Genomic DNA, 20309 nt, shown 5'->3' on the forward strand with positions numbered 1-20309 from the left:
AATGGAGGGGGGGGGAATGGAGGGGGGGGGGGAATGGGAATGGTGGGGGGGGGGAATGGAGGGGGGGGTGGGATGGTGGGGGATGGAGTGGGGGGGGATGGAGGGTGGGAATGGAGGGGGGGAATGGAGGGGGGGGAATGGAGGGGGGGGAAATGGAGGGGGGATTGGTGGGGGGGAATGGTGGGGGGGATGGAGGGGGGAATGGAGGGGGGAATGGAGGGGGGGGAATGGAGAGGGGGAAATGGAGGGAGGGGAATGGAGGGGGGGGATGGAGGGGGGGGAATGGAGGGGGGAATGGAGGGGGGGGAATGGAGAGGGGGAAATGGAGGGGGGGGAATGGAGGGGGTGGGAATGGAGGGGGGAATAGAGGGGGGGGGGAATGGAGGGGAGGGGAATGGAGGGGAGGGGAATGGAGGGGAGGGGGAGAATGGAGGGGAGGGGGGGAATGGAGGGGAGGGGGGGAATGGAGGGGAGGGGGGGAATGGAGGGGGAGGGGGGGGAATGGAGGGGGAGGGAATGGAGGGGGGGGAGTGGAGGGGCGGGGCACGGCCGTGCAGGAGGCGGAGTCACGGTCGCCGCGGCGAGCGACGACATCGACAACGAAGAGGAGGCGGAGGAGGAGGAGGACGTCGTCGCGCTGCCGCTGAAAGCGCTGCTCGCCTGCTGCTGCTGCTGCCGCCACTACTGGCGGTGGTGGTGGTCGCGGTGGAGAAGGCGACAGGCGACAGAGCAAGGGACGGGCGGGAGCCGTTGTAGCTCGAGCATGGCGCTGTCGTAACGAACTAAAACGACGACGACAGGACGACAGCGGAGGGAGGAGAAGGAGGAGGACTGACAGACGGGAGGAGTCGGCGGCGGCGGCGGAGGAGGAGGGGGGAAGAGCAGCGAGAGGCCCAGGCGAGGCTCTCGGGGCCCCAGAGCCATGAGCTCGGGCAGGCTGGGCAGGCGAAGCCGGCGGGTGTCGCGGCTTCGACCTCCGGCGGAGAGAGACGAAGTGGCTGGAGCCGGTAAGGCCCCTAACCCCCTCCTCACGGCTTGTAATGTCATCATCTTGGCCACCATCGCCGATCGTTGTTGTCGTGCCGGTGGCGATGAGAGCGGTAGGGGCCGCCGCTTTGTTGTGGTTCTTTGGTGTCCATTCGCCTTCCATTCCGACTCCTCCTTCACCACCACCACCACCGACGTCTCCTTCTCTCTCTCGTCTCTCCTCCGTGCAGCGTTCTTCATCGTTATTAACAACGCCAATAATGTGTCTAGATAACGATGACAATGGTGTGTGGGAAATAATAAAAATTGCGATGTAATTTATATAGATGGGCGAACGATGTCGCGGCGTTTCGTGTGGTGATGTACGTGAAGGATGATGATGATGGTGGTGGTAACGATACGTTTCTTTTACACGATATGTGCTTTGCTATGCGCAAGTTTTACCTCCCAATTGTGATGGTTTATGTCTGGTAAGCATTGGTTACACACCACCACCACCCCCCAGTGTGACGAGGTCGTTCTGTTTGCTAGGGAAATGGCCATTGTCGGGTGGTGGTGGTTGTATGTTGTTAGTATGTTGTTAATGTTGTTGTTTGTAGTTGTTTCTTTTGCCATCGGTGTCGAGGCCTGTGGCACAAGACTCGTCCCTCCCTCCCTCGCACATTCACGAATTGCGATGTCCCAAAAAATGTTTGGTTTGTTTGTTACCCACGATGCTGATTCTCTTGTTAAATGGTATGCTTATCGGTTATCACGCCGTGGTTGTTACAATTGTTTGATGGTGTACAGTGTAAAAAAAAGCCTGACAATAGCGTCAAAAGGTTGTTTTACTCAGGGATGTGTGGGGGTGATGTGATGCTGTGTATGTGTAATGATGTCGTGTGGTGGTGATGTGTTGTGTGATGTGCATGTTACTCTTTGCTGTAATGTCTGCGGTATGCTGTGGTTGTATGTGGTATGCAATGTGTGGTGATGGTGTGATGCGTGGTGTGTGATATGTAGGGTGAGGTTGGGATGATGTGTGTGATATGTAGCGTGGTATATGGTGTTCTGTGCTGTGATATCGTCTGTGTGTGTGCAAAAGTATGTGGTTTTGTGGTCTGTGATGAGGTCTGATGTGGTGATGACATGTTGGGTGATGTTCTTTATTGTGATGTAGTCTGCGGTGTGCTATGATGTGGTGTGGTTGTATGCCTCGTGGGGTATGATTGGTGATGAGATGTTGCTATGTGGAGCGTTGTGTGATGTGCAGTCTGGTGTGTGTGTGGTATGTGATGTGTGGGGTGTGCCTGGGATGAATTGTGTGTGGGGTGTATGGTATTCTGTGATATGTTGTATGTAGTCTTTGGTATGCAGTGATGTGTTTTGTGTATTTGATGTGTTGTGGAGTAGTGCATGATGTGTTGCGTGAGTAATGTTAGTATGTTACGGTGTGGGATGTGTGGTGTGATGTATCATGTGTGGTATCGTTTGTGATGTATCTATGATGTTAGGTTATCTGAAGTGGTGTGATGTCCTTTGTTACAATGTGTATAGTGTGATATTATGTATGAGATGTGGTGCGATATGCAATTGGTATGTTGTGTGGTGTCTGATGTGGCGTATTGGTCTGTAATGTGCGATTTTGTGTGATGTGGTATCTGGAGTAATGCGAGGTGTCGTCTAATGCCATTTGGTATTGTGTTTGTGATGTCATGTTGTTTGATGCAATTTCGTTCTGATCTAACATGTGCTGTAATGGGGTATGATGTGATGTGATAGATACTATGTGATGTAGTACGACGTCGTGTGTGATGTGATCTGATTTGTGAAGTGGTGTGATATGATGTATAATGGTCATGTGTGATTTATCGAGATATTTTTTTTTATTTCGCGTGGGATGTAGTGTACGCTATGGTGTATTGGTGATGTCGTGTATATAATATAGTGGATGTGATGTACTATATTGTAGTGAACCATGTGGTGTATTGGTGATGTGCGCTGATGTAGTATGCCATGGGGTGTAGCAGTGATTTAGCAGCGTTATGTAGTGTGCCATGTGGTTGTAGCCGTGATGTTTCGCGGCCTGTTAAAGTACAATGTTGTCGTGGGTTGATTCATCCTAATGTAATGCGCGTCCATTTTCACCACGGCGATGTGTCGGTGAAATGGCCCTGAGACACAGGGGCCTATGGGACCGCGGGGTCACGGAGGGGCCCATCTGTGGCTGGGGGTCAGGGTGGCGTGACGCCACCCCAGACAAGGCAGGCAGGGGAGAGAGAGGCGTACACGGGGAGGGCTTGTGTCCAACACTCAGGGACACGTGTAATGGACTGACAGACACACAGACGTATGTACATTTTGCCGACATTTATAGAAGCACACTGATGCATGGAGATGCGTGCAAACATACAGATATGTGTACAGGAGCAACCGCATCCAGCACACAGACTCGCACGGACATGGATGTACAAGCGCACGAAGACGAATACAATTTATTTGGTGGCAGTGGTACACAAGGACAAATACAATTGTCAAAAAGACAGTCGTAGAGTACTGACAGATACACAGACCTGTGTACATACGCTGACTTATAATGCTTTGCAAGACGCAAACGTTGTACAAGGGCCTTTTTACACAGATGCACAGGATATGCAAGTACACCTAAAGATATATGCAGTACCAACATACAATGGCATATGTACACACTGATGTGTAGAAGCACATGGATGTGTAACGACACGCATAGGCACACTTGGACATGGACAGACATATGCAGGCACATATAGACACATGCAGGAATGATAGATATTTGTGCTTATGTATGAAGACCCACAGATAAAGATTTGTAGAACTTAGACACGTACAGCTGCTACATAGACGTGCACTTACAGATGCACTTAGACAGATACAGATGCACAGGCATACAGGAGATACACAGAGAGTGCTTACACAGACGGCCATACATCTGTTGATGTATGTACTGTATTTATAGATGCACACTGAAGCATACAGACTTGCGCAGACACACAGGCATGCATGTACAGTGGATATCTGTACACGTGGATATCTCCACAGAGACAATATATAGATGCCCACGCACCCCCATACAAAGATGCACAGACATACCGATGTTAACATACCCCCATACAGACATACACGAGACAGCTTCAGACATGCTTATACAGTTTCCCACAGATTTGCAGACATACAGCCTCATACAAGGACAAAGATCCCCTGGATAGCCTAAACTGGCTGTTGGGGCAAGTGCTGTTAGCAAGCACCTAAGAAGGCCGGCACGGTACACGAGGGGGTGGTGTGGCCAGAGCCACGCCCGACCGCCTTTGTCTCCCCAGTGTCAATGTTTACACATCACACTAGGTACTTATTTGAGGCTGAGTTGACCTAGGGGAGGCCCAGGACCAGTTTAGATAATCATCAATGGTGTTGGCTGTGAGCGGGAATCGAACTCGGGTTGCCGGGTTCGTAGCGCAGCGAGTTAACCGTTACACCACCACTCCCCACATTACATACATGCACAGATAGATACATGCACCTCATTACATACACATACAGATGTCCACACATACATATGCAGATGCGCACATACATGTACACGCACCACGCTTGACCGTGTGTATTCGCATTGTATATAAACAAAACTGTGCCTTTTGGAACCTAATTGAATGCTACTGAACCAAGCCATACACGAGTCACTTTGCATATTAACAAGGCTAACCCTATTGAATGTGATAGCCGGATAACTAAGCATGCTGCTGTATTGTAATAAGCTTGGCCTCTGTCTTGACCTCCAACATGCAGTGCTTTAGCAAACATCGGTCCCCTGTTTTTGTGGAGTACATCTTTTTTTTTAACATGATACATCCAGTGCGGCGTTAGTAGGTGTGTAGGCCAGGGCTGCTCAAACTCCAGTCTCGCACCCTGTCACAGCCAACCTTTCTCTGTGTCTGCCAATCTTCATTCAAATTAAGCCAGTCCACATGGCATGTGTTGGGTAATTAGTAAGTATGTAAATGTGTCAAGGGAGGTGACCGACCCCCCCCCGCCCGCCCCACCTTCGATATAATAACATGGTAATACCCATCATTTATACACGAAAGCCTCACTGAGGTATAAAATATGTTCAGGAGGGTCCTGCATAGTGATGTTTGGCCAATTCCATTCGTTTTTGGTGTGTGGGAGGGAACCGGAGTGCTCCGAGTAAACCATGCGGTGTATGGTACAGTATATCACTCAAAGCTCCAACAATGCACACACAGATCCAACGATCCATTGTTGTACTGCCACCTTCTGACCACTTAATAGCCCAATACCTGGTATGTCTCGACACTGCAGTCCAGGCTCTGACGAGGCTCGATCCTCAACTTCTGAGATCTGACTTGAGATCAGACACGTTCAGGGTAATTTGGTTGCCAGCAGAGTAACAATACATAAATGTAGTTTAGTAATCGGGGAAAGTCTCAAGTCAGCCTTGATACTTTTTGCATGAGGTTCTTGCAGTGGGATGTTTAGCCATTTCCATTTTAAGTCGATTTCACTACCCCATGCGCCATCCCTTCCACAGACCACCACACGCCTGTACCCTCCCCCCACCATGAAAATAACGCATCTTGTATTGGACGTTTCCGCGCGTACATAAAGCAGCGTGTGCAGAAAGGAGGTGTTCCATTCATTAGCTGTCCTGACATGGGCGGTGTGATGCATTACCACCGCCAAATTGTACATTGCATGCCATTTTATTGAGATGGCATGGAAGCGTTATTTTAGTTTGGTTATTTTTAAAATACAAACATTTTTTATTAACGCGCTCTCGGAATGATGCCACGAGATAATCCATTCAACATTTTTCTTTTCGTTACAAAGCAGAGAGGGGGCACACTTCCACATGTGCTCTGCAGTGACATTGTTGCATGTTAGTCAAACTTATGTTTAATTTTCCAAGCTGAAATTTTAAGTGTTAAACTAAACTTAACATTATACATTTTTTTCTGTGCAGTTATTAGTGACTGGGGCTGAGACCCATCAACTTGCTACACCTGAGAACCCAGTTTAATCGTGTGTGGCTGACCCAGGATCTCATAAGTGCGCTGGCTCGGTACTCCAATCTCTGATCGTCACAACCACCTCGCTTAATGTTATTTTTTTGTGCACACACAAATGTCCGACTATGACACTCATGTACAATGTACGTCCGGATTTGCAATGGCTGCGCATGGACTGGTTTTTTAAAGCATAATGAAATCAATTGTGTGTTATTGATGACTTGGTTTTGGTCGCTTCGTTGACGGCAGTTTCGCTGCCCTTCTGCAGAGGCACAGAATTCTTGTCCTCCGGGAGCTGACTGCCGCTAAACGTTTTTATTTGGATGTCGCAGATGTTGAAGTCATGCAACTTTAATAGTCACTGGGCCCTCTTGAACTTCTAGCCGTTATCTGAGCAGTCTGCATGCCAAGTCGGGTGCCGTGAGGGCTGCAGTTAATTTTTTTTTCTATCCTGGGTGCGCTCGCATGGGGTATCTTATGAACACGTGCCAAATAAGTTTGAAAACGTTAATGCAGTATCTCTGTCCTGTTGCCTATCTCTGTTGGGAAGGGGGGGGGGGTGATAACACCCATAAAGATAGTCAAATTCAAGTGATACTTTAGTATGAATAATTATCGCTGATTAAATACTTCCGAAGACAAACGTGTGACCAGAGAAGCATTACAGAATCCATATGTCCGATTTTTCTTGGTTGTGTTTTTGCACTGCCTTCATTAATTTTTATTGTGTCCAACACTTCGATATCCGCTTGGTATATTATTTTGCGGAAGATGTAACTGGGACAACAAACAGCTCTTTAGGCGAAACCCTTCGGCCATGTGTCCGACATGAGTCTGAAGCGTCGTTAATGACACGAGACTACAATTGTGGTTGCGCGCATGATTGTGCACGAGTGACATCACCGTAACTTCTCTCCTGTATTATTTTAAATAACGTCGGCGAAGTGGTGTCAGCGGAGTACACTATAGTGGCGTGCCTAACCATAGTTTTAAGGTCTTTTTTTACATTAAACAATTCTTCAAACATATTTAAGATGGCCCGGGACACAGCTTCGGTATTAATCTACAAGAGGAGAACTTTGAATGCTGGTTATGACGGCAGCTGGGCTGTGTCTACCCCTCACGGAGGACTGAAAGACTGACCTGGTCATAACGGGACTGAAGCCGGTCATGTATATTTTTTATTTGTGTTATCCACAGGCATTGTCTGGGACCACCAACTGCTTTTTTCCAGAGCGCTTGGAGACATTACAGAAATAAAGCCGTCCCTAATTTTTATCCAGATTGCACTATTGGCATCATGTCCTGAAACAAGGAATCCGTTTGGACCTGTAGCAGAAGTGCGGCCGTGTTAGAAAACCTCCACCCCGCACAAGCGGAACTCGCAGAATTACTTCTGAGATCTCAAGTGACCTCTGTCCACAAAACAGGGGGCAGCACTTTGCCACCTGCCCTGCCACAAACAGTTTCTGTTCATTGCATGACAATGCAACCGATATATTGATGTCTGAGAGCTGGAATTTATCCAAGTAAAAGTGCTGTCGATCAACTCCTTACACTTGAGAATTCAGTTTAATCACACGTGGCTGACTGCCTATTGTCGAACCCAGGATTTCAGTCAACTCAGTCCTCTGACCCAATCGGCCACCTCTCCCTAAAAAACATTTAATGATCAAGATTGGAGAAAAATTTTCATGGGTTGCATCTTCCTTTCAACCATTGTTTCTCAAGCCCGGTCCTTGCGACCCCCCATGGTACAGAATTCCATTCATGCTGTTGACTCCCTGCCCCTGTTCAGCTCCAGGCCCAAGACCTTTTCTCCCTCTGCCTATAACTGACTGCCTCTCTATATAAAATAACTATGCCCATTGTTTCTGTCAAGCATCTTGAGATGCAGTCATAATGAGATCCTATGTAAATCCAAATTACATTATGTAGGTTTCTTTGGATCTCTGCATAATTACATATACACTGAGAGACTGACCAGAGATCCATAGACTCGCCAAAGAGCCATAGATTTCCCAGAGATCCACAGTCTTGCACAGAGCGCCACCACTGGCTGCTATTTTGTTTTACAGTTTTGAGATGCGCAGTCCCATTTAGATGCTGTACAAATCGACAAGAGTATTGTGTTGATGAACAAGAACTGCATCACGCGTGTACGCATTCGAGACAAACGTGTATCGTGTTTGCGATGAACCTGAATCATGTGCACGTGCGTGTGTGTGTGTGTGCGACAGATGATGGCGCTCGGATCCAGGCTCCGGATCCGGCACCCGGTCCTGGGCAGGCGCCGGCGCCCGGCCCGGCCGTGGTGCAGCCACGTGCGGCGGACGTCCCGGCTGCGCCGGGTGTGCGCAGCCCCTACCAGCTGCGCCGGAAGCCACAGACGTGCAAGCGGCAAATCGCACCGACAGCAAACCCGGCTGAGGTGAGCGCCGCCTCCGCCCGCTCGCCCTCTCGCTCGGCCACACGTGACCCGGCTCGCTCAACTGCTCACCTACTCACTCAGATGCTCTCCCGCCCACTCAGATGCTCGCCCGCTTGCCCGCTCACTCACCCACTCACTCGCTCACAAGCTCGCTCACATAGGAACCCGCTCGCCCTGTTAATCTACTCACTTGCACGCTCACCCACTCACCCACTCGCTCACACTGATCCGCTCGCTTGTTCACAAACCCGCTCACTCACCCACTCGGCAACCTACTCATCTATCTACTCAACCGATTCACGCTTGAACTATCTATCCATTGCACCAAAGATATTACAGCTCAGCTGTTATGGCTTGATGCAAGATAACAATTATAAGGACTAATAGAGCATCTCCTCTAATTCGGATTTCATCGAACAGCTATTTTGGAGTTGCATCCATCGGCTGAGTGTCCTGTGCTATCTGACATGAGGTTGAAGCGACATTAGGAAGGAAGAAGACATCAAAATCATGGGTTTGTAATTATGGCTCGAGGGATGTCACTTCCTTCAGACAAAATCACGCTAAATGTGCTCTATTTCATTAGATACCAAAAGCTTAGTGGGGTTAAATATGGCTAGGTTCGTACTTGGATGGAAAACCGCCTGGAAATACCAGGAGTTGCCTTGGGCGGCAAGGTGGCCTGGAGATGACAATTCATCAATTCATTCTTCAAGTGATCTGTATGGAGCTTTTAGTGTCACCCCCTTGCATTCCAATTGGATTTTCTCTGAATTTTCTGGTTTACTCCCACATGAAGCCAAACATCCAAATACAGGACCCTCCTGAACCAATAAGCGTATTGAGACTCAGTGAGGCTTGATATTATTATACATTTTAGTTACACTATCATTGCTATGTCATCTATTGATTGCTATAATTTGTTCCACCTGACCCTGAATAAAATATATATATATAATTGAAAAAAGCTGAAAAGTCCCATGTCGGACAGCCAAGAACACAGCATGGTGGGGTGGAGGATCTTTATCCAGCAGTGGATTGATTAATTGATCCGTGGCCATTGATGATGTCTTTTTGTAGGTGATGTCGTCGACCAGCACTGAGAGCTCCAGCCACCGTGCAAAGCGCACCCGCATGTCGAACCGAACCCAGGAGCCGCCACGTGAGTACCCTTCCTCACCTCCTCGCAACTCCACCGAGCCTCTGAGATTCAGTCTCCTGTGTGGTGGAACGTCCGACTCGGATCGTTGAAAGACATGGTGAGAGCAAGAGGGTCCGATAGAGATCGAGGGGAGAGAGCGAGAGAGACGGGGACTGCCTTGAGTGAGACAGAGGCAGCAAGAGAGATGGGGAGAGAGAGGCGGAGAAAGGGCGAGGGTGTGTAACAGTGCAATGTAGTGGTGCACCAACTATTCGTGTACAATGTACAGTTAGCGTACAGTGTCAAATACAGTCTTCTTCACAGTGGATGTTACCAATCGCATGATATCATTCGGGAAATAGTTTTCATGATTAGGCTGTATCCTCTACGAAATGTTCCAGTTAACCACTTGAAATAAAAATGTACTGTTAAATATAGAGAAAATTGATTGTTTCTCGTTTCAAAATTGGCATCTCTAGCTCTCACCTTGTCTATGTTTCTAGAGGAACATATGTAGTACCTGCTGCGATGTGTGAACATTGCCACTGGGGAGACAAAGGCGACCAGGTGTGGTGTTGTCCACACCTTGCCCTCGTGTGCCGTGCCGGCCTTCATGGTTGCTACTCGCTAACAGCACTTGCCCCAACAGCCTGTTTAAGCCTATACGGGGGATCTTTGTCTATAGTTAGAAATATCTCTATCTGAGTCTCGGCAAGCATGACCGTCTCTCACCTTGTGGACTTGACTGACTGCGGAGTCCTGAAGCTCTGCACAATGTCTCACCGAGTCACTGTCGGGACCATGGCTAACGTGCCCTCTAGCGTAATAGGTTATAACTGTGGCCTTGGCTGGGGATTGTGGCTTTCTTTACTTTTAACACCAGAGCTACAAAACATATCACTTCCCACCCCCCCACAGGTTTTAACTGGTAAGTGTGTTCTTTTGTGGGGGGGGGGCGGGTTTAATTCCAGAAAAACACATTATGTTTTGGAGTTGATTTTCAGTTTCTGTTCAAGAAAATGTCACGGTTGAAGCCAGTTCCTGATTCCGGTTCCCGGTTCCATTCGACTCCTCTGCATGCGGTGTACAACGAGAGCTAACCATGTACATGGGTGTCACGGTGCCACCTGCTTGGCTGTGAACCACCTCTGGCTAGCACGGCTGGCTACGTCCGGTGCGAAAGAAGTTCAACGTACATACATACAACACTTACCACTCAAATTTTTTAATAGCGTAAAGTTAGGCTACAGTATATGATTGTGGTACAACGTACTATTAGCACACTGTACAATTTGGGTGCAATGTTTTTTAGTAATTTTTTATTACGGTTCCTGAGCACAGGTCCGTCACGCCAAGCGGTTAGCAACATACCGCGTGGCACTGTTAAAGTTGTAATAAATAAGAGTGTAACATCTTTTCTTTAAGTGAGCAATGTTATACAAGTGCTTGGGAAAAGAGACAGTTGGAGGAGGTTGGTGGGGAATTCCCTAAGTGGAGCAGTAGGATGGAAGAAGCATAAAGAGATGTGAGGGGACCCGCAGTGCAATTCGCATACCGTTTAGTGTGCAGTCAGTCCTTGTAGATTTGAAGTTTTTTGGTTTTTTCGGTAAAGTCACTTTACCAAAAGAACCAAAGAGTATAGTCAGTCCTTGGTTAACGCGGGAGATGCGTTCCTGAAAAGTGCCGTGTAAAGCGAAAACTATTCCCCCACAAAAAATGTCACTATGAAGTCTGCCGAGATACGATATACTACAACGCACACACGGTAAGATGGCGGGACAAATAACTTGGGGTATGCCTCTGCGTTACTGTATCATTCCACGTAATGTATTCCACCGCTCGGCCGTGCAGCTCAAGAAAGTAGTTTGTCAACGACCGCTCAGAAACCGCGTTGTAACTGTGCGCATTGTGAGCAAAGGGTTCCCGAGTGGAAGAACCGTGTTTTCGAGAAAACTTTGTTTTGTGAAGAACACACGTTGGGCAAGGGCTTACCGTGAAATTAGCGTGCAGTGGACAGAGATCTTATGGCGCTACCTGCTTGGTGTTCCGCCCCCCCTCCCCTCTCCCCACCCTGCCCCCCGCAGCCCCAGCCGAACGATACCTGCAGGAGAAGCTCCCGGACGAGGTGGTGCTCAAGGTGTTCTCGTACCTGCTGGAGCAGGACTTATGCCGCGTGGCTTGCGTTTGCAAGCGCTTTAACACACTCGCCAACGACCCCCTGCTGTGGTGAGCACGAGCCGCGTGGGGAGTGGGGGGGGGGGCGCGTGCCTGGCCGCAGTGACTGCGTGCCGAAAGTAGCGTCGACTTTCATGCTGGCGGTAACTCGCGTGGAATCGTGCTTGCGAGAAATCGATTGTTTACGATTTTAAGCAGTTGTTACGATGCGTTACGTTGATGTGTGACGCTTGCAATGTACGATCGAGGCGGCATAAATGAGAACATAAACGAGACGAGGCAGATAAATTAGTCATCTTGCATGCATTTTGTAAGGCTTTATAGTGCGTTCAGCCTAGAAATACTTGATTCGTGATAGATAGCAGTTGTGCTTTTGGCAGACGTGCAGGAACCAGGACTTCCATAGGCCGCAAAAACATAAATTGGCACGTGAAATGTATCGTGCCGCTCATTACAGATAGACGCCCGATCAGGTTTAATGCTTCACCGTTAGTTGGAAGGCATTAAAAAGAATCGATTGTTCAATCTCGCCATCACACCAAATCATTACAACTCACCGAATCGCCGGGGAGTGTGAATCGTGTCTCTTGGCAACCGTATTAGGTTTTTTTCATCTCCTGGTGGAGGGGATTCAGGGGATGATTACAAGCCTACAAACGAAAACCAAACCAATTAGTGGTAGCATTCATTATTACATTATTACATGTATAACGTGCACAAATTGAACTTCATGGACATTCAGAGGTGTGGGTTAAGACATGTATAACAAAAACACATAAACAGAACAGAGCCTATTTCACATGTCCATTGTGCAAGGTAGTAGTACAGCACAGGACCGACCTGCCTGGAGAAGAAAAGTACAGGACGGTGCAGTCCTCTGTGAGAGTAGGAGAAGCTCCTGTGCCATCTTGAAGAGGCAGCAGCGCAAATCTACCAAGGAAGGACGTGTGGCTGCACCTCAGAGCTCTACATCCTCCCTGACCTTTCCAGTGTGCCACAGAGAATTCCGGGCTCGGATTGGCCTCTTCAGCCATCTGCGCACTCATCAAAACCCAACAAAATGACAAACGTGCCATGGTCGTCATCAACTTTGATGGACGAACAAGAAGAAGAAGTACAGTGGTGGTAGAACCCTGGGCTGTCACAACTCGACTCGGCCACAAATGAGTACCTGGTGCGATGTGTAAACTTCGCCACTTGGGAGACAAAGGCGGCTGGGCGTGTTACTGACCACCCATCCCCTTCTTTGCCGTCCCAGCCTTCACAGTCTTCACAGTCTATTCAGGCTATACGGAGGGTCTTTGTCAAATTAACCGCCACCTTCGGAAAAGCGCCGCAGCCGGACTTGTCATCTTGCACCTGAACCAGAGGTCGCAAACGGGTTTTGATTCCTTACCCGTACCCGGCCGCGCCAGGGTCGCAAACGGGTACCCGTACCCGGCCGTACCCGTACCCTACCCGTACCCGGCCGGGTATCGGGTAGGGTACGGGTATCGGGTACCTGATTGCGACCTCTGGGATGAAGCCATGTTGCAGGCGCGGGTGGGTTGATTCTAGGAACTTGAATTGTGAGAAGAGACAAGACGTTGGGAAATGAGTGACAAACGGTGACTCAACAGTGACTCACGGCTTACCCGTACCCGGCCGCACCAGGGTCGCAAACGGGTACCCATACCCAGTCGGGTACGGGTAGCCGGGTATCAGGTAGGGTACGGGTATCGGGTACCCGGTTGCGACCTCTGACCTGAACCTAAAAAATATATATATTTTATTTTACCAGGTAAGGCCAACTGAGCTATTCAGCTCTTTTTCAGAAGTGACCTGGTTATCACATTCTAGATTTGAAGCTTTCGTGACTGCAAGGAATCATCTTCTTAGGTTTTTTCGGTAAAGTCACGTAGAAAGTAAAATACAAAACAAAAATCACGACGATTCGGAGGCAACACAAGTCTCCGTCATCAGGTGGGACCGTCACAGCCAGATCAGCTGTATCAAGTGAGGCAATGATTCAAGATGTAATCCCTTAAAAGCGAGTTGAGGGGGGAGGGAGAGGGAGGGGGGAGCTCATCAGACTATGGTAGCCAATGAAAGGAACGTATCGGGAGGGAGGGGGGGGCGAGGCCAAAAGGGTGGGCGATGGACGTGGAAGCGTTTGTGCGCAAGCGGCCATCACAAATGATAGCTCAACGAAGTAGCTTATCTAGTGGACATTTATCGCAGCCTAATACTCTAAATGCACGTTTCTAAATGTGGAGGGAAAAACCCGAGGCCCCGGAGAAAAATCCACACGACCACGGGGAGAACATGCGAACTCCAAATATACAGCAGCAGGCGTCAGGGTCGGGATCGAACCCACAACCTCCTGTATACCAGGCGAGGAAGTTAACATCTCGCCACCGTGTCGCCCATTTCGCCTGAACGTGTTTTGCCCGACGGGAGCAGGAAGCTACTGTACACGGACCTCTTTGAGTACACAAGGCCCATGCTGCACCCAGAGCCGCGCAAGTTCTTCCAGGTGAACGTGGAGGACTGCGAGAATGCCAACCCGTGGAAGGAGAGCTTCAGCCAACTGGTGAGTGCCCGCAGGTTGCCCTGGCGTCCGTCGCTTGGAGCTGCGTCAGCGGGTGGGCGGGGGGGGGTGTGGACGATTTTTCCAATCGCGGTTCACAGTGATCGTGACATGTTGATACGCTGCCGTGATGCAACAGTGATAATGATGATTAAGTAATAATTCTATTTTGAGCATTTTCATCACCGTTTAATACCTAACAGCTCGTCTTCCTATTTTCAGCACGATTAAAATGTTACCGTCTTTCATTATACAAAGTGGTGGCACCCATTTGAATCGGCTGTCCAGAACCATTCTCAATGCCCCCTACCTTCTGAACTCTTTTGCCTGTCACCTGCTTTGCCCTCTTTTTTACACAAGTATGTACGTATGTTGAACTTCTTTCGCACCGTACGTAGCCAACCGTGCGAATTGGAGGTGCGGAGGAAGGACGACAAACTTAAACACATTTGGGTCCTGAGGTCCCAAATGCCTAGCGGCTAGAAACGAACCACACTATTGAAGGCGTTATAGATTGTGACCACTCTTAGGTATCGGGATGATGGACATGAAAAATGTTGCTATGAGGGTGATAATAATGTCAATTGTTACCATTGTTTTTGTCATTACCGTTGATTTTGAATTACTTTCAGAACATTTGGCATCTTTTGTCATAAATGTCATCGTCAGCATCATCATCATCGCATCCACCATCACCAGCAGAAGAGACAACATCACCATTCGCATTATCATAACCAGGAGCATCAACATCTTCAGCGTCATCATCATTGTCATCATCACCAGCAGCGGCAGTGTCATTATTATCCTCATGATTGTGATCAATATCATATTTACAATGAGCAAAATGCTTAGTAAGTGAAATTGGCCAAACTTTGCAAGCAGGACCCTCCAGGAAAACTAAGTCACATTGTTATCATGTTCTTGGTTCTTTCGATAAAATCACGTAGAAGGGAAGTAATAAAATAATAAAAATAAAACATAATAAAATTATTCTCACGACGTTTCGGCCACAACGCAAGCAGCCGTCCTCAGGTGAAAACCAGGTCCGTCGAGGCGACAGAGTCTGAATGAGTCTGAATGACTCTGTCGCCTCGACGGACCTGGTTTTCACCTGAGGACGGCTGCTTGCGTTGTGGCCGAAACGTCGTGAGAATAATTTTATTATGTTGTATTTTTATTATTTTATTACTTCCCTTCTACGTGACTTTACCGAAAGAACCAAGAAGATGAATCCCTGCAGTCACGAAAGCTTTAAATCAAAATTTATTGTTATCATGATTATATTATTATTATCATGATTGGGGCCCGCCCCTGCAGGCTGCACACTAGAAGATGGTAATACATCAAAGGGGACAAATACTTGAACCAAATACATTTGTCACAATTGAATTATGAATGCAGTGATCTTTTATGATTTTGCTGCTATCCTCGCCGGAGTAGGGATTTTAGCGTTGGTATTGGTGACGTGTCTTTGGCACTCGGAATATCGGGTTAAGGCGGACTGCACGGTCCAGGTAAAAGGACGCCAGAGTCAATTATTTATTGATTAAATAAAAATTCAAGCGTTTTTCAGGGAAAACTACAGAGTTGCACCGAGTGAAGGTCACTGGTGGAGAACGGATCTCCTCTGTCACGTGATTTCCAGAACGCCAGTATTGGTTATGCCTACAAATGTTTGGAATGAAGAGCAAATGGAGGACATGGCCTAGACTTTACCCACCGAGTCTCAAGGGTTTCATGGCACCAGAAGGTGCTCTAATTGCCCGTCTGTTGTGTCGTTGCGTTTCAGTACAAAGGGGTTCACATCAAACCGGGCTACGCGGAACACTTCTACAACAACCCGGCAAGGTTCAAAGGTCGAGCGAACATTCTGGTGAGCGAAGGGAATCCTGCCTCTTGAGCCACCATGGTGCTGCTCTCAAACCACCACTCGCCAAACACGTAAATTTACCACCAATATGCTGTGAATCGTATTTCACAGATTTACAATCTCAAAGACCCAGACTAAAGGCACAGGTGTGCACCGCCGCCTCTGTGTGTATCCTCGATAAACTCTTGTTGATGAAAGCTGCTATTCGAGGATGATGGAAGGAACTTTAGAAGTATTTCCAATGTTATCTTCCACGGCCATTTCACTGACAGGGTGGTGCACTTCTCTCTGGGACAGTTTCGATTTGAAATTTCTCATGCATGTATGTTGAACTTTTTTCGCACCGTACGTAGCCAACCGCACTAATCAGGGGTGGAGCAGTCGAACAGTCACTGCATTGTGCTATGAACCAGGGGATGTCAATTCAATTTCCCACCGCCGGCTAAACATTTATGGCCCCTGCAGCCAATACTAGGACAATTTTCATCACTTTGTAAAAAAAAAAGAATGGAAATCTTGAGTCGGCGTCTATTTCATATGAAGTGATTGAAAATCGTATTATATAGGCGTGGTTATATTGCTTTAAATTTATTAAGTTTGGTATTCCAAAAGCCCTCCAACCTGTTCTGGCTGAAACACAGTGGGGTGAAAAAAACTAAAATGGAAAGAAATTTTTTTTCAGCCATGTTGCAACCTGCTGGATTTGACGAAGGCTTGCGGTTCCTTTCGGGCTGCTAACTGCATGCGTTCACGTGTATGTCCTTGTGTCCTTGTGTTTGTGTGGGGAGCGGGAGGTTAGCGGTTAGTATGCTACGAACCCGGCGCAACCAAGTTCGATTCCCGCTCACGGCCAACACCAGTGACGATTATTTGAACCGGTCCTGGGCCTCCTCTAGGTCGACTCGGCTTCAAATAAGTACCTGGTGCGGTGTGTAAACGTCACCACGAGGGAGAAAAATGAGGTCGGGCGTGGTGCTGGCCACCCACCTCCTCGTGCCGGCCTTCATAGGTGTTCACGAACAGCACTTGCCCCACCAGTCTGTTAAAGGCTATTCGGGGAATCTTTGTATGTCCGTGTCGCCCAGTACTATGACACAATCGAGGACGCCCTGGGCGGGGTACAGGAGGGCCACTTCGACGGCCTCATCTTCGTCCACGCCGGCGTGTACTCCGACGAGTGGATCTACGTCGAGACGCCTGTCGCCATGATCGGAGCCGGTGGGTTCACACGGGCAGAGGGAAACCCAGGGGTCACGGCGGGATGGTGGCGATCGGTAGGAATACTACAGATCACTGATTAAAGTCGTTCCTTGATGTGGCTCGGAGTGCTGATCTAGTGACGCTGAGATCTTGGATTTTTGTTATCGTTCAATTTTAACACGTGCGTTGTTCCGTCATCCGCAGCACCTGGACTGTACTTTTATGGTCTCACGTCTACGCTCATCACCTTAACCAATCCACACCGACCACCGTTGCTCAGTATGATAGAAAATCTCCCACGGCCAATCCGCTGCAGGGGAGGCCTTCAGTACTGGATCAACAAAAGGGGCTGTACTTTGTTCATTTACATTGGATAGCTTGGGACACAGAACCCAGATAAAATCGGTTGGCGTGTTTGGCATCATATGTTCTTCACCGACGACCTTTTAACGAAGTTGTAATGGTGGAAACATTTTTCCTTGCTTTGTTTGAATGTTTGCGGTTGTCTAACCCCACAGCCCCGGGCAAGGTGGCGGACAAAGTGATCATCGAGAACACTCGAGACTCCACGTTCGTGTTCATGGAGGGCTCCGACGACGCCTACGTTGGGTTCATGACCATCAAGGTTGGCGCCGGTGGCCGGGCGGCTTGTCATCATCGTCGCCGCTTAATATTTATACCGCGCCTCTTGTGCGGTACATCATGATGCGCGCGCCACGTCTAGGAGAGCCCCCGGTAGCAGCCGTCTCTGTGAGGGCACAAGGTCAATGCAGCACTGGCCTGCGATTGGGCATTATTCTTTCAAGCAGGGGGCGATGTTCGTTTGTGACTTTACCCACTTAGCTAGTTTGAGAGCAATTTTCTAATTTTGTGGAAATTTGAAGCGTGATTCTGGCACACGTAGACTACTTTTTCGAATAATGTCACAGGAGCTTGCAAGTCCGCTGTGAAGCATATGCCTACCAGCAGTTGATTGTTGACGGAGGGCTGTAAATTGCAATACATTTTCTTCCCTGTTACTGTTAATTACTTTCTGGTTATTATTGAACCCATCCTCATTTTTTCGACTTCCCTGGCTGCTGGTGAAACTTAAGAAAATCAAAACAGTCCAGAGTTTGCTCATTAAACGAATACCGATGGAAAGCATCGGTTCAGACGGCCCTTAGGCTTATGGACTAAGAGGATATCGTTACATTTACTATTATCATGAACTTTATGCCTTCGTCTTGCCACTTGATGCCGCAGTTCAACCCGGACGATCGCTCCGGAAATCACCACAACGCGCACCACTGCCTCGAGATCACGGTCAACTGCTGCCCAGTGATCGACCGCTCCATTATCCGCAGCACCTGCACAGGTGAGCCCCATACACTCCGCAGGCTGCCGGCAAGCCTGGCCCAAGTGTGCAAGTGGCAGGGGTTAGAGTTCTGTCATGGATAAGTGGTCCTGCCACTCGCACCGAGAAAAACAATCGTTTATGGTGGAGCTTGCGGTGGGGATTGTAGGTGCTGCTGGTGGTTGGGTGGGGTGTGGTTAGTGGCAATGGGTGGTGGTGGTGGTGGTTGGGTGATGGGTGGTTATGGTGGTGGTTGGGTGGGTAATGGGTGGTTATGGTGGTGGTTGGCTGGATTTTGGTTAGGGGTGGGATGCTGGGATGGTTGGCCTGAGCCTGCCGTGTCTTTTTTCCATTGTTTTTTTGAGACTTCCCTCAGATTTTCCTGGGGCTGGGACTCTCCATTGAATGTCTGTGTCTACGTGTGCACAAGTCACTCTGGCCCTGCCGCGGTCGTGCCCCTTTGCCGTTGATCTTTGTTGTCTTTTTGTTGTCTTTTTCTTCCCCAAGATGTGTTTTTTATATTGCCAGTGTATTCATGATAAGTCGCTTTGAGACATGACATTTTGGCGATTTAACGAATGCGAATACTTATCGTTAAACCGTGCCCTGTCGTGTGCGTTTGTGCCGCGTTTCCCCATGGCCGGGACAGTGGGCTCGGCCGTGTGCGTGAGTGGACACGGGGCCTGCCCCTCGCTCAAGTACTGCAATATCAGTGACTGTGAGAACGTGGGCCTCTACATCACCGACCACGCGCAGGTACGTGGCTGCCGTAAACTCCCGTTGCGCCTCGTGAACCGCGCGACCCAAAACTCTGAAAATTTGCGAAGGCTGCATGGCAGACACAACGTCGGTTACAATTGTGTATGTATGTTGAACTTCTTTGGCACCATGTGGAGGAATGACAACAAACTAAAGACAAAAAGCATTTCGAGAGAAATTCGTTTTCAATCTAGATTTACAAATGCATAGCTCCAGTGGCTTCCTAATATTGGAAGGAAGAGCGTTCCAGACGGCAGCAGAAACGCACATGAAAGGTCGCGATGCTGTGACTGTCTTTTGTCGATGATTAGCCGAACAAAGTTTGGAACAAGATGCAGTGAGTCCTCGTTTAACGTGGTCAATGCGTTCCTTAAAAGTGCCGCATTAAGCGAATAACATCTGAAGCATGCCCCCACTCACTGAGGTGTAACTGGAGCACCAGCTAACACCAAACGGCTTGGCGTTTGTGACCAGGGGACCTATGAGGACAACGAAATTTCCAACAATGCGCTGGCCGGGATTTGGGTTAAGAACCACGCGAACCCCATCATCAGACGAAATCACATCCACCACGGACGCGACGTGGGCGTCTTCACATTCGACCACGGCATGGTGAGTGCGCGCGGGCAGAGGTGTGCGCTCGTAAATGCACGCATGTGTGCGTGTGTGAGCAAAGGTGGCCGAGCGTGGTGCTGGCCACCCACCTCATCGTGTGCCATGCTGGCCTTCACTCGCTAACAGCACTTGCTCCTACAGTCTGTTAAGGCTATAAGGGTGATCTTTTGTGTGAGCAGAGTAC

The 20309-nt window shown here is 48.7% G+C and overlaps 1 protein-coding gene across 1 annotated transcript in view; it reads left to right on the forward strand.

Moving 5' to 3' along the window:
• Positions 1-594: 594 nt before the first annotated feature.
• The window catches only part of LOC144943877 (F-box only protein 11-like), a 33454-nt gene continuing 13739 nt past the window's right edge, over positions 595-20309 (forward strand). Inside the window, exons 1-11 of the mRNA XM_078871714.1 lie at positions 595-1007; positions 8270-8460; positions 9541-9622; positions 11686-11827; positions 14219-14348; positions 16135-16218; positions 17301-17433; positions 17934-18040; positions 18661-18772; positions 19401-19507; positions 19985-20233. Of these exons, the coding sequence (XP_078727840.1) occupies positions 923-1007; positions 8270-8460; positions 9541-9622; positions 11686-11827; positions 14219-14348; positions 16135-16218; positions 17301-17433; positions 17934-18040; positions 18661-18772; positions 19401-19507; positions 19985-20233 (1422 nt within the window). The 5' untranslated portion in view covers positions 595-922. The remainder of the gene's footprint in view (positions 1008-8269; positions 8461-9540; positions 9623-11685; positions 11828-14218; positions 14349-16134; positions 16219-17300; positions 17434-17933; positions 18041-18660; positions 18773-19400; positions 19508-19984; positions 20234-20309) is intronic.

The sequence above is a fragment of the Lampetra fluviatilis genome, chromosome 33 (assembly GCF_964198595.1).
Source record: "Lampetra fluviatilis chromosome 33, kcLamFluv1.1, whole genome shotgun sequence".
Classification (NCBI taxonomy): Eukaryota; Metazoa; Chordata; class Hyperoartia; order Petromyzontiformes; family Petromyzontidae; genus Lampetra; species Lampetra fluviatilis.